The 14,522-nt window shown below is 43.9% G+C and overlaps 1 protein-coding gene across 5 annotated transcripts in view; it reads right to left on the bottom strand.

Annotated features, from left to right (window-relative positions):
- Positions 1 to 14,522, bottom strand: part of patj (PATJ crumbs cell polarity complex component) — a 128,095-nt gene that overhangs the window by 57,497 nt on the left and 56,076 nt on the right. For all 5 annotated transcript variants that reach the window (XM_061738106.1, XM_061738109.1, XM_061738110.1 and 2 more), the window contains exons 19-20: positions 9,050 to 9,259; positions 8,868 to 8,939 (exon numbers count right to left, since the gene is read on the bottom strand). In XM_061738106.1, the coding sequence (XP_061594090.1) occupies positions 8,868 to 8,939; positions 9,050 to 9,259 (282 nt within the window). The remainder of the gene's footprint in view (positions 1 to 8,867; positions 8,940 to 9,049; positions 9,260 to 14,522) is intronic.

Raw genomic sequence — 14,522 nt, 5'->3', positions numbered from 1 at the left:
ATGACAACACTTAGGCTGATTTCCACCGACCGAGACTCGGCGTCAAGGACTCGGCTGCTCTCCTTTTAATTTGGGGCTGGGAAGGCGGCCCATCAGGGCTGTAATGGAGGCGAGGAGCGGGCGGCGGTGACGGCGCTCAGCTCATAACGCTAACAGCATCTGGTGCAGACGGATGTGTGCTGGCCCAGGCTGCCTCGTATTCGGAAGATTTAAAGATGCTGTCGTTTAATGTCGCTGCCATTAGACGATGAGGACGGCTGAGATGGCGAGCCACCGGCCGAGGATGTACAAGTCCAAACACTCGACTCCTTTAGTCCTGCAGACATTCACTGCTTCACTTTTTGAGTTTGTTTAACAGAAGAGGCCAAAATGAAAACAAATAATAATGATGATAACGTGAGCAGTCTTAAGTACCCCCTCCCTGCTTCCACAGGAGTTACTTACGGAAGAGTATTAGGGCCAGGCAGGAGAAAAATAAAAAGAATATTTAGAGGAGGAAGATTCTTTTTTCCCTATGCACTTCGAAAAAAAGTCAAAATGTCGAGAAAAAAAGTTGAAATGTCGAGATTAATGTTGAAGTACAATTTTGAGAAAAAAGTGGAAATGTTGAGAAAAAAGGCGAAATTTCAACTTTATTTTTTAAATTGTATTTCAACATTAATCTTGACATTTCAACTTTTTTCTCAACATTTCAACAAAGTGCACAATAAAAAATTTTTTTTTTCCATAATTACTAGTTCACTGGGTCAAGAACATTCAAAAGTATGTTCACACAACGCCAAGACAGCAAGACATCAGCAAGGGCCTTAAGATACGTAATCCAGGAAGGTTTTAGCAATTAAAAAGAAAACTACCCAAGTCCGTTGCCAATATTTCCAGGAGTGGTCTCCAGGAGGTTTCCAGGACAAACCCTCGTCTGTCTAAATGGTTCAGAGGAGGATGACTGACCACAAAACTGCATCACAACAGACTTCTCCGGACAGATGAGACCAAAAATGGAGATGTTTGGTCTCAATGTCCACAACCAAACAGCACGGTGGTGGAAGGTGGTGGTATAGCTTTGTGCTTTAGCCCCAGGACCTAAAATATGTGAGTGACAGCAGCAGAGCTGCATCACAACAGCCAGAACATCTAACAAATCAAAGGTTTTTGTTGTTCAGAAACTTCAACATGGGAGGAAGAACGGACCAACGGTTCTCCAACCACATGACCGACAGGAAACTGTTGCTGCTGCTAAAGGTGGACCTGCAAGTCACTGAGTCACGGGGGGAGCTGGGGTGCCCCCCTTCTTCCTGTTTAGTAATAATACTAATAATAATTAAAAAAAAGTTTTGTTTGTCTGAAGTTGAGTTGTATTTAGTTTTTACATATAAAACATATAAACCCCAAAACAGGATTACTAATATTTTGCAGAACTGTGTCAGGACTTCACCTAAAACCAGGACTAGGGCTGGGGATCGATTCAAATGCAAATAATCGATTCGATTCCGATTCTTAAGATTCAGAATCGATTATCAAGATTTGATTCGATCCAATTCGATTCCGATATTGATTTGGGTTAGTGTTATTAAAACATTTTTTTGAGCTGTTGCATGAATTATATGACTGTAGTTATGCAAAATATTAATACTAGTATTATATTGAGATTCAACAGCCAGTATTGGCAGCTAATGATGCTGTAAGGACCAATCAGCTCCCAGAATGCGTGGGTCAGAATCATCAAACAGATCCAGGACAGCAAACAGAGACGGATGAAATCAGTTTTATTTTTTCCCACATTCCGTTTAAATTTTTTCCATTTTCGGTCTATTCCAGTTTTTAATTTTTGAGAGTTTGGTTTTTAGCATTTTATGCAAATGTAACCCCAAGACAGTATATAAAGTAATGAAATATAGACAATTTATGCAATTATAACTGAAAACTTTAATGTTTTCTTACCTTTAAACATATTTAAAGGCAAAAGCATGGCACCACTTATTCTTTTTTGGGCATAAACAAAAAAAAAATACCAAAAGTTGTAATGTAATGATGAAAAAAAAATAAATAAAAAAAAATAAATATCGATCTTTAGACATACAAATCGATTTTTAGGAATTAATATGAGAATCGATTTACAATCGGAAAATCGATTTTTTCAACACAGGCCTAAACAGGATTTCGGGGGTATAGTGGTGGAGGGGTCTCCATCCTCAAAGACCTCCTTTGGGCCTGCTTCTAAATACCAAATGTTTTGAGTTTGGACTCGTGTACTTGGCAGATCAACTCGGGGGAATGTACCTTGGGGAGATAGACAATGCAGTTCAGCAACGTACTCGATGACAAAAAAGTCCAGCGAGCAGGCTAACTCCTTGAAAACTGCACAAAAAAAACGTCTAAAAACGAACCTGCAGTGAAGGAATATTAACTGCAGTTAAGATGGCAGCAGTAAGGCGCCGCTGCCGTTGGCGTGTTGTCCCGGGACGGTCCTTCTGTAGACTTTAAACACCAACATGGAACCGCAGGACCGCTTCTACATGTGACCTCTAAAAGTTAACGAGCTGTGGCCACGTAACGAGGTCTCTCCCCGGTCAGCGGGCCGCTGTGGCGACGCCACTGACCCGGAGAGCTTTATGGGACACCATTAGACTCGCGGGCTGTGAAAGAGCCTCTTCAGCCAAATGGGCTGCATATAAAACAGGAAATAAACGAGGACACGGAGGTGAAGCAGCCACGAGAACATCAGCAGCTTCTCGGCTTTTAGGATCTTCTGAGAAGCACCAGAACAAAGATCCGCCTCTAATGTTGCAGTTGGTAGAAAATCACCACATAAAAGTGCAGATCTGACAAAGTGCCAAAAACAGCACCAGCCAAACAACATCACAGGTATCATTAGGTCCCCTTTCAATAAACGACACAAAGACAAACGCCAGAAACTGTGTGGGCATTCCTAAGTAGCCCACGACCAGCGTTGAGGATCCACCTTCAGCAGCTGAGGTTTCTCCAACACACAGACATGTTGGTCCATTCTTCTTTACAACATTGTGGCAGTTCATTGAGGTTTTTAAAAAACTCTCAAGGTCCCACCACAACAGATCAATCAGGTTCAGGTCTGGACCTCAACTCAGCCCTCAACCCCAGATTACTTTTGTAATACTGTATTTGACCCGGTTTTTGTACGTTTTGACCGTATAGAAACGTAATTCTTGCCATTGTAAGAATGAGATGTGCACCTGCTGGACTCTACTGCCCTTACTTTTTAACAACTTGTGCTTTTTATAATTTTACCTCTTTTCTTATCATTTTATTTCATTTTATTTCTTATTTACTGTTTAATTGTGTCTTGCCGCTTTTAATGTTGATGTAAAGCACTTTGAATTACCTTGTGCTGAATTGTGCTATACAAATAAACTTGCCTTGCCTTGACTCATTCCCCAAATCAGACCTCCACTCGGCCCTCGACCCTCGACTCAGATCTCGACCCTCGACTCAGCCCTCAATCTTTGACTGAAACCTCAAATAGGCCCTCGACCTGGATCTTGACTTGGCCCTTGAACTGGTCCTGGACTCCATGATTCATGTTACCAGTATTCCCATTTTATTCAGTGTTTTACGGCCAGTTTTGATTTTTTTTATAAATAAATTGACATTTATTTTGACTTTTTTTTTAAGTCAAGAACTCCAAGCTGTGAAATGAATGTCCCCACATTTGTCCCTAGAGTACTCAGTGACTGACAGGTGTCCAGGTCTCAGACCAGGACCTCTCCACCATCCCACCTTAAAGTGGGTATGAGGTGTTTCTACTGAAATAATGTTTGGTTTTCTCCAAATGTGGCTTTACTTTAGTCTTCTTTGTCCATGGGACATGCAGCACATTTTCCCGAGTCTGAATCAAAACTAATCCTGTATGTAAATATTGAACTGGACTGTCCAACATTCTCAAGACATGTCCTGTCATCTGAACCATATGGGTTCCATGGCGGCTCATGGGATTTGTCTGCAGTGTTTACGACCAGCTAGCCTGGTCAGATCAGGAGCCAACCATCTAACTTCCAGGTTGAGGCTCATGCAGAACTAAGATTTGCTGCAATTCCTTGAATGATCAATAGAGGATAGTTGCAAGAGCGAGTCAAGCTCCACTGACGTCCACCTTAAAAATATTCACAGCTCGGAACAAAAAACTATTTTGGTCCTAATGGTTTAATTTCACGTCCATGACAACTTTGAGGTGGGGTTGTACAACGCCAGGAGAGTTGATATAAAGCATTACATTATTATTTTTTTTAAATTAGTCAGATCAGCAATTGGCGAGCCACTGTGACTTCCTCATCTGTAATGGTCATGCTACCGCGCTTAGCGAAGCAACCAGTCCTTTTATTAACCCTGGGTTGGCTAAACGTGACAGTCATTTTTGATTTCTCTGATGAGAACATGTTAAATGTTATTTTCCACTGTAAAAGTCTGACGAAGGCTCTGGAGATACTATGTTGGGGATCCGCTGGTAACAAACCTAGTCCAGGTATGAGCTCCAGGTTTCAGAGTCCAGTTCAATGTGGAAGCAACAAAATCTGCAGTTCCTCTACTGACCACCAGGGTCAGACGCCGTCAGGGGCCCATGAAGGAGGGAGAAAAGAAAATGGTGAAAATGGAAAAATGTGAATGGAATAGTCCAATCGCCTTAAAAAGCTACCTGTCGGTCACGTTAAGTGCATGATGACATGACGTGAGTTTTCAGCAAGTAAAACAAATAAACTAAAGAAAATATAAGACATAAATAGCGTAGCAGCATGTTTAGCTAGCTCAAACAAAAAAGCGGCGCACAAAAGAGAGAGGAAAAAAAGAGCCAGGATGACGTTAAACCAAAGATTTCTAGGGGGGCCAGTAAGGGTAGGTGTGGCCAGTCACCATGTTAGCCTACATGGCGACAATACCAGTTCTGTGGCTGTGCATGTGTGTGTGCATGCAGTGTGCGCTTTTGTTTAGGGCAGGGGTGGGGGCACAAAAAATATATATATCCTCCTGTCAACATGATGTTACGCCGCTGGTCTGAGACGTGGCTGACATGAGATCTTTTCTCGTCTCGCAGCTCGAAACGGCCTGCACTTGGCAGGACAACGAGAGTCTCCAATATTTTCCAGTTCTGATGAAACTTCCTCACCATAGAAGATTAAACTCCAGAGTTTGGAACAATGCTGTAAACCTTCCAAGAGAGACATGCAGCAACCAGGGGCGGGGCTTCAAGGGGGCTGGGGGGGGTTGTACTCCCCCGGCCCGGGGCCCAATGGGAGCCGCCCCTGAGGCAGCAGGCCCCGCCCGAGAGATTTTTTTGTGGCACCACTTGGTTCATATTAGGTATAAAGCATTGTAATATAAATATATTCTATTATAATATGTTGTGGTGAGATTTTCACACTCAGAGTTAACATTAAAACCAAAATTGCAAGTGAATCTCCAAATGTATTTTGGGTAAAATCGTTCATCATCAACAGCTGTCTATTAACGTCATCATCGATCACTTGTCAACAGAGACCAGTAATCCTGCAGCCTGAACATGCGCTGGAGTTAGAAACACAAAAGTGGAACGATAAAACGCAAAGAAAAAAAGAAAGGGAGCAAGAAAAAGCCAAATTGCCCAAGCTAGACGCATATTTTGTTCACCCTAATCCTCCTCCTGTGGGAGATGAACCTGACGTTGTTAGCAGCGATTCATCCCCGGGCCAGAAGCTGCATCCTGGTCAGGGAGCAGGTTTACAGGTAGCTACAGTTTCAACAATCACAGACACACACTGGCAGCAAGAAAATGTGAGTTTGTGGTAAATTGTTGATATAGTAGCCCGGCCTCTTAGCTTATTTCCTTCTCTGTCTCTCCGCTGTAGAAATGATAATAGGGACTCAGCAGCTGCAAAGGGCCCGGCTCTGATATGTTCCGCTTCTGGCAGCAACTGCTGATGTCTTTCCCTCTTGGCGTATTTAAACACACCTGAACACTCCAGACCAACTGTCCAAAAACTCGCTTTTCTCCCACCAGGTGCAGCCCCCCCCACCCCCCCCCCCCCCCCCCCCCTGCTCTGCAGCGGGGGGGTGGGGGGGGGGGCTGCACCTAGTAAAGCTCCTCTCGGTCACTGATTACTGACTACTAAGTCATGTTTTTGTGTTGTTTGGGTTTTTTAACCAGTTCTGGACTCTGCTCCTCTCTGTCCCCTGTCCCACAGTGATCCTCAGTGGGAGTACTGCAGTACTCCTCAGCAAGAACTGCAGTATGGGGTGTAGTCATGCCAGAGGACCGGTGTCCTCGCAGCACCCCCTCCCCAGCCACCGCCTCACTTAAGAGAGAGATGCTGGCGGTTCAGCTGATGGAGCACTTTATAGCATTCAGCCGTCCCGCTGAGTCAGCAGAAGAGGAGGAGGGAAGGTGAACGGGAGGAAAAGATGAAAGAGCCGGAGGGAGGTGGGGATGGAGAGATGACAGAGGGAGGATGATGGAGTGAAGGGGAGCAGAGTGACAGACGGAGAGGTGGGTAGCTCTGGGTGTGACTGTGGTCTAGTCCGGCAGAATCAGCTCCAGCGTCTGCAGGGGAACACTTCCTGTCCTGGTGGGACGTTTTTATACACAAGAGAAGAAAGCTGAGCTCAGATCTGCAGAAACACTTTCAGTGATGTTCAGCCAAAGTTTCAGGAGGGACCACCAGGGTCTGGATCCAGACCTGCAGTTCCTCTACTGACCACCAGGGTCTGGATCCAGCAGTGAGTTTTACAGCAGAAATAAACACATTTACAGTCCGGTACATGAACAGTTTTGCTCATTTGTCCATTCATGAGGAGACAATTGAGGACATCGCCACTCATAATGATGAAGAGTCTTCAAAAGCGCTCTTCAGGAAGTTGTTAGTGCCATCACATGAGGTTCCTCCCGTTCCTCTTATACAGTCTATGGTCTGGTCCGGACCTAAAAGGTCCAGATCTGGTGTAGACTGCAGGCCCTGACACCTAGAGGTTTACATCAGCAGTCAGGTTAAAAAGACACCTGTAAGACAAGAAGCTAAAGTAGAAACAACCACTATCTCTAAACCATCGACTTGTCTCTTGGTCTGTATGTCTACTTCTCCAAAGACTACCGTCCTGAGGTTTTCTACTCGCGAATGATGTCACTGAAGAATAGAATCAGAATAAGCTTTATTGGCCAAGTATGAACATGCCAGACAGGGAACTCCAGATAGTTGGGGGTTTTTGTGACTTTGTGGCGTGCAGGTTCTGCTTTGCCTCGCGTGGTGCCAGACTAAAACCGTCCCGCTCGGCTCAGGTAGAAGGGGAACGGAGGAGGAGGAAAAGCGAAGGAGGTCTGAGTCATCTGAGAGACGAAAACCCCTTAATAGGCTCTAATTAGGCTGATTACCATCTCTGAAGGGAACTCGGAGGATGCTTCATCACGAACGGGAGGAGAATCATCAACCTCTGGAGCTCAGACCTCTCTCAATGTGCTGCAGACCTGAAGCTCCTGGAACGCCAAGGCCATATCTAAGGAAGTGCTGCCAGCTCTGGAAGCATCACGGCCAATCGCACCAGCCGACGTCGTTAGTACTCAGTAGTTCCCCCTGGAACCATCTAAAAACACCCACATATTCATATTCTGGATGTTCAGACAGACAGGAACCTCTTCTACCTTCTGAGGTACCACAGGGAACCGTCTTGGTCCATGTGCTGATCAGAGTTTAAACAACGTGGCTCCGAACAAACTCCTGCAAGGTTGAGGTGAACGCTGAAGAAATAAATCAGCAGAAAACAACAAGACGGCGCTAAACGCCAGCCGTTACACCAACCCAGCTGTCAATCAAAGGTCCATGCTTACATTTGCTGCTTAATTATTTTCATGATTTATACCTGGTAACTGCAATTTTTACTTCCTGGAACTTTGACCCAGATGACTCCACCCACTACACCACCTCTGATTAAAGTTGCTTTTGTCAACGAAAATTAGGACTAATTATTGTCAACGAACCTTTATCAACTGAGGAAAACGAGACGAGACGCAACGAAAATGCTGGTCATGTGAAGATAACAATAATTAAATAGGCTATATAAGGCAATATCGTAGACGAATAAAAACAAGACTAAAATGTAGATTACAAAATAAAAACTCTGCTAAAATGTGTCTTCATTTTCGTTGACCAAAACAAGACGAAATGTTCTACCAAAGATTCTTAATGTCCATGTTTTCAGTAGTTTCCTCTGGTTTAGTTCTGCTGCTGGGTGACGTTAGTCCTCAATCCCAGTCGCTGCAGCGGAGAATCAGATCCAGAAGATGCAGCTGCAGAGTTAGAGGCTGATGCCGTTAACGCAGAGCTCTAGGTTCATGTCAATTAAAAACAAAGTTACATAGAGAAAGGCAGGGATCTTCTCTAGGGCTGGGAGAAGAAGAGAAGACCATCTTTGGATACACTTTCCTACATAGACGTGGAAAAGAAAACCCAATGTGTTGTCGAAAAAGAAAAAGATGGGGAGAAATGCGGAAAAATAAATATGTTGTAAACTCAAATTAGAGTCTTCTGTATCTGGAATGAATGTATTCTTGAGTCTATAAGGTAACAATAATATAATAATAAGATAACCTTGTTTGAATTGTAAAATGTGTTTGGCTAAATACAATCTTTGACTAAAACTAGACTAAAATGGTCCTGGACAATTCTGACTAAAATAAGACTAAAATGCTCAGACTTTTAGTCGACTAAAACTTGACATGACTAAAAGGAGAATGAACGTAAAACTAATGAAAACTAAAATGATAGCTTGACCCAAAGACTAGACTAAAACTAAAATTGAAACAGGCTGACAGAAAAACAACACTACTTCCGATATTCTGTTCTTGACCTTCAGTAAAGCGACGCATTGCTTACCTTTGGTGCTGGTAAAGCTGCGTTGCTAGGAAACTCCTGGGCACTCTCCGTCCTCATCCCCGGTGCGTCCACCTACACAGACAGGAAATAACATCTGCTCAGGGTCCCTGGTAACTCAACAACCATGAGTTGCTTCAACGGAGAGTCAAAGCCCCGATAGCGGGCTTGGCTTCCTGACTCACCACCAGAGGCTTGCGGATGCCCAGGCGGACCGTCCCCGGCGGGACGGACTTCAGGACCTCCACGGCCTGGGCCAAGGTCAGCGAGTCCAGATGGGTCTGGTTGACTGACACGAGCTGGTCTCCAGGGAGCAAACCGCCGTGATGCTCTGCAGAGCCGCCGGGTACCAGAGACCGGATCACCGTCACACAGCCACCGGGATCTAGCGGGTCCTGGAGAGGTAGAGAGGAGGACTAAACACGTCTGCAGAGTTTTCAGTGATGATGAGATGGTAGCACGAAACCTCATCCTGTGAAGGTGTACAAGGTTCCCAACGTTCCCAACATTCCCAACATTGCCAGCGTTGCCAACGTTCCCAGCGTTCTCAATGTTGCCAACGTTCCCAACGTTCCCAGCGTTCCCAACGTTCCCAGCGTTCCCAACGTTGCCAACGTTCCCAATGTTCCCAATGTTGCCAACGTTCCCAACGTTCCCAGCGTTCCCAACGTTCCCAGCGTTCCCAATGTTGCCAACGTTCCCAACATTCCCAGCGTTCCCAACGTTCCCAGCGTTCCCAACGTTTCCAACGTTCCCAACATTCCCAGCGTTCCCAACGTTCCCAGCGTTCCCAACGTTCCCAATGTTCCCAGTGTTCCCAGTGTTCCCAACATTCCCAACATTGCCAACGTTCCCAAAGTTGCCAACGTTCCCAATGTTGTCAGCGTTCCCAGTGTTCCCGATGTTGCCAACGTTCCCAACGTTCCCAGCGTTCCCAATGTTGCCAACGTTCCCAACATTCCCAGCGTTCCCAACATTCCCAGCGTTCCCAACGTTGCCAACGTTGCCAACGTTCCCAATATTCCCAACATTGCCAACGTTCCCAACGTTGCCAACGTTCCCAACGTTCCCAATGTTGCCAACGTTCCCAGCGTTGCCAACGTTCCCAGCGTTGCCAACGTTCCCAGCGTTGCCAACGTTCCCAATGTTGCCAACGTTCCCAATGTTTCCAGCGTTCCCAACATTGCCAGCGTTTCCAACGTTCCCAGACTTGCCAACGTTCCCAGCGTTCCTAACATTCCCAACATTGCCAGTGTTCCCATGACAGAACCCCACTGGCCTACAGAGGAAGAGGAAGAGGAAGAAGGAAGACGTGTAGAAGAGAAATGGCGAGACAACAGAGAGACGACAGAGAAATACCGGCAGCTTCTTTTTTTTTCTTTCTTTTTTTTGGTCCAAACCTTGTGTTTTCGCTGAAACCACCCTATGTTCTACTGCTGATATCTAAAGAACAGAAAATGTTAAACACAAACTTTTTTCCCCCTGATGTTCACGAGAGTCTAAAGTTTCTTGACGTAGTTTCAATGTTTATGTCTTTGAACATCAGCCAAAATGCCCAAAAACTCTGGCAGTATGGAGCTCTCTGCTTTGAAAATGGCTGGCAGTCAATGAGTTAATTACTATTAATTAATTACAGGCATATTTTGCAAGTTATGTTTTTAACTGCTTAATCTATTCTTTAATCTCTAATTTTACTTTTTTCTGTTTGCGAATTGCCTTTATTGTGAAATCTGTGTTTGTGCGGTGGCCTTCTTGTACTTGAGTTGTGGGTGGAAAACAACGGTCAGTCCCACCTGGAAGTGGACACTGATTGGCTGTCCCTGTGTTGCTAGGGTCCCATTGTAGCTGGATAGGTGAAGGGCGGTGAGTAGCGGAGAAGAAAAGTAAAAATGGAGGAGCATGTGAAAGTTGTTGGTCCAGTGAAAGGGGAATTTACATTTCTAAAACGCCCTGACAGCACCATTGATAAAGGTAGAGTAGAAAAGGAAAGGACTTTGCTCACTACTGAAACAATGAGGTTTAGCTACATAAACGCAAAGCAACTGGTCGTGAGCGCAGTCACAGATAACGTTAGCAGCAACGATGTTACCACAGCAACGATGTTGCCACAGCAACGATGTTGCCACAGCAACGATGTTACCACAGCAACGAAGTTGCCACAGCAACGCTCTTCCCCAAACTAGACTCGAGGAGAGCCCGCACATGCGCACGTCTGCGACTGACAGGCTGGCAAATGTTCTTGCCAAGTGGATGTAAATGGCTAGGACTGCATCTGTTCAAGTCTGTTAAATAAATAAATACATTACTTTATTAAGCCACTTTTTTGTTATTATGATTGATACCAATCAATGTTTTGATTTGCAACAATAATGTAATTAATTTAAAGGAAAACACTTCAAGTTGAGGTCTTTTCTCAGCAAGTTTTAGGTGAGATTAAAAAAGCGATAAATTAGATTAATTAAAACAGATCTTAATTAATTAATCTCAATTTTTTTAATCGCTTGACACAAATTTTAACGTTACACAACCGTTAGTTTAGATTACTTGGCCAATCAAGACTCAAATACCAGTATCTTCTGACCACTTTGCACAGTTATGTTAAATGTGGGACATACTGGGACATTAATGTTTAATGTTGCGTCCTCCTGGTCAGGGAAGAGCTCAGGCGTTGGTTCGGGTGATTTAGAAACGTCTTGATGTCACGTCACGACAGACGTAGTGACACGATCAGAGCTCCGGTGTTTATCCACTTTCTCGTGCTGAACACACCGTTAAAATTTCTCACTTGATTTGATGAACATGTGAGACCCAACAGGAAGCTCCTCGACTGCCTGAGCATCGCTGCCTGCAGCTTTAACGTCTCCGGTTTTCCTCCTTACATCAGCATAAACTACCGTTTGTAGTAAAAATGGGAGGCAAAGACTGAGGACGTTGCAACGGCTCACGGAGCAGGAGCTCCTCTGTGCTACAGAGTGATGAGAGGCCAGAGGATCCTGCTCTTCTGTGTGAAACAACACCTCATACCTACCTGTCAGTAACTGATCTGAACTTATTTGTTTTGTTCTCAGTTTGTCTTTCTGAATTTATTACAGGGGATATTTCCCCGATGTCTCCTTGGAAGGTGAATCCTGTACAAAGAGGAGAAACAGCGTCCAGCTAGCTGGTCAGAAAACGTCACTATATCTTATTTATAGAAAGGCACAGTTCAATAAATCAACGTCACCATTTTTCTTTGGTTTAATTGTGAACTGTGATTGATGAGGGAAGTGATATTAGAGACCTGTTTCTGACGGAGATCTGGCAGGAGGAAGAACATCAGAGACGGAGCAGCAGAGGGCCAGCAGGGGGCGACAGAGACCAGACCACAAACGGGAAACTCTCCCAGACCAACAAGGATGATTCCCATCATGTAAACACGAGGATGACGAGGATGAGAACCCGGTCTTTGTACGTTTTGACCGTATAGAAACGTAATTCTCCTCAGTTGTGTGAAATAAGACCTGGAAACAGGTATTGTGGCATAGAATTGTCAAATTGGTTTAATTCACCGTACGAATTGTTAGATTACTTTTGTAATACTGTATTTGACCCTAGTTATTTGTACGTTTTGACTGGATAGAAACGTAATTCTTGCCATTGTAAGAATGAGATGTACCTGCTGTACTCTACTGCCCTTACAACTTGTGCTTTTTATTATTTTACCTTTTTACCTTTATCTTATAATTTTATTTGTTATTTACCGTTTGTGTCTTACCGCTTTTAATGTTGATGTAAAGCACTTTGAATTACCTTGTGTTGAATTGTGCTGTACAAATAAACTTGCCTTGAGAAGACTCCAGCTCCTCTTAACACCATGTTTTATGTGTAAAAACATTAAACTGTTGCAATGATCATAGTGGGTCTTCGTACCAACCAAATACAACCTCACACCGAGAACAACAGATGACTTTCTTCACCTTGCCGTTATTTTTGTTTTTCACAGGAAAGCTGAGGTAGTACCTTCAATGATGCAGCTTCTTGAGCCACCTGTAGCAGCAATATCTTGAATTTACCCGTTTATCAAATTGTTAGTTAGGATGGACAGATTCAGTCAGAACAAATCAACACCAGTCAACATCACATGGCAGCATGAGCTGAGATCAAATAAAATGAAGACGTACCATCAGATTCGTCCAGAACAACCCAAAGCTGGTTGTGGTAGTAAGAAGACTCTTTCTCCTGTCGTCTTTCTCATTGTGGAGCGCTGAAGTACAAATTGTTTGGAAGTGGTTTATAACCCTTTCCAGATTGCTTCTCTAAGAACACTGCTGGTGTCTCTCCTTCTAGGCATTGCGTTAACTACGGAAGAGTATTAAGGCCAGGCAGGAGAAAAATAAAAATAATATTTTAGAGGAGGAAGATTTGTCGAAAGTTGAAATGTCGAGATTAATGTTGAAGTACAATTTCAAGAAAAAAGTTGAAATGTTGAGAAAAAAGTCAAAATTAGATGACGATATTGATTTGAAACACATATCACACATATGCATTTGTATAACTTCAGAAACGTACCCATAACGTTCCACTCCAAGGATGTAAGTTAGTTAGTTACGGCTGCTGCTGCAGCTGTCAGTCGCTCTGCTAACTGGATTTGATGGGCCAGAGGAGACATTTCAACTTTATTCACGAAATTGTATTTCAACATTAATCTTGACATTTCGACTTTTTCCTCGACATTTTGACTTTTTTCTCAAAGTGCACAATAAAACAAAATCTTAGTAGTTAATACACACCTGTAAACTTACAAAATATCTGCGTCTATAAAGGTCTGGCCCCTTGCAGAGGATAGGTTAATCAAGTCCGGGCTGCTGGTCTTAAACCCTCTCGAAGCAGTAAGGAAGTACTTCAGAATACTCCCCTGATTTAGTCATTTATTTGGCTTCATTTGTTTTGATAAATAAAAGCTTGCTAAAAAAAGTCCTTTACTGTTGTGTATCTGGGGTTGTATTTGTCCAAGACTGAGATTCACTACGATGAAATGTTTTTGCAAAAAAAAAAACGTAGGATTAAAAGAGGGGACTCAGAAGTCTGGTTTTAACCGCAGAGACCTTCGTTGATTCCCGGAGGAGGACCGGGCCTGCGCCTCGCTGCGCTGCGAGCTGCCGTGCCAAGTTTGGCCTGCCAGAACAAAGCATCGCTGTATTTTTAGACGGAGTTACAGGTGGAGAGGAGTCAGGACTCCAGTCCTCAGACTCCTACAAGATGGTCCACAAAAAGAAAGGCCTCCGCAGGCAGGAAGTGCAGGAATCAGAGAACCGTAAGAGAGAGCGAGAAGAAAGGAGTTAAACATGGATTCTGCCAAAAGTAGTGAAGTTTCCACACAGGGAGGAGAGCTTTTGTTTTTTTTGGCTGGTGTGTAGGTTGGACCTGTGAACAAACTTCACCGACGCGAGTCGACCCATTTTACTTAAAAACTCAACTTTCCTCTAAATACTTCAGGAACTTTCAGCCTCTCGGCCTCCACAAAACAGTTTTCTCACAAACCTGACGAAGATACACAGCCGTTTATTTATAGCCACCATTTATTTTACAAAAGCAGAAGACAAAAAGTGTGTTAAATCCTGAGTAGCCCCTTGCTACTCAGGATGTAGCAATTTCCTGATAATCCAAAAAAGATTCTCA

This window comes from Cololabis saira, chromosome 13 (genome assembly GCF_033807715.1).
Source record: "Cololabis saira isolate AMF1-May2022 chromosome 13, fColSai1.1, whole genome shotgun sequence".
In the NCBI taxonomy this organism is placed as follows: domain Eukaryota; kingdom Metazoa; phylum Chordata; class Actinopteri; order Beloniformes; family Belonidae; genus Cololabis; species Cololabis saira.
The sequence above is the reverse complement of the archived record's forward strand: the minus strand, read 5'-3'. Positions and strand labels throughout refer to the sequence as shown.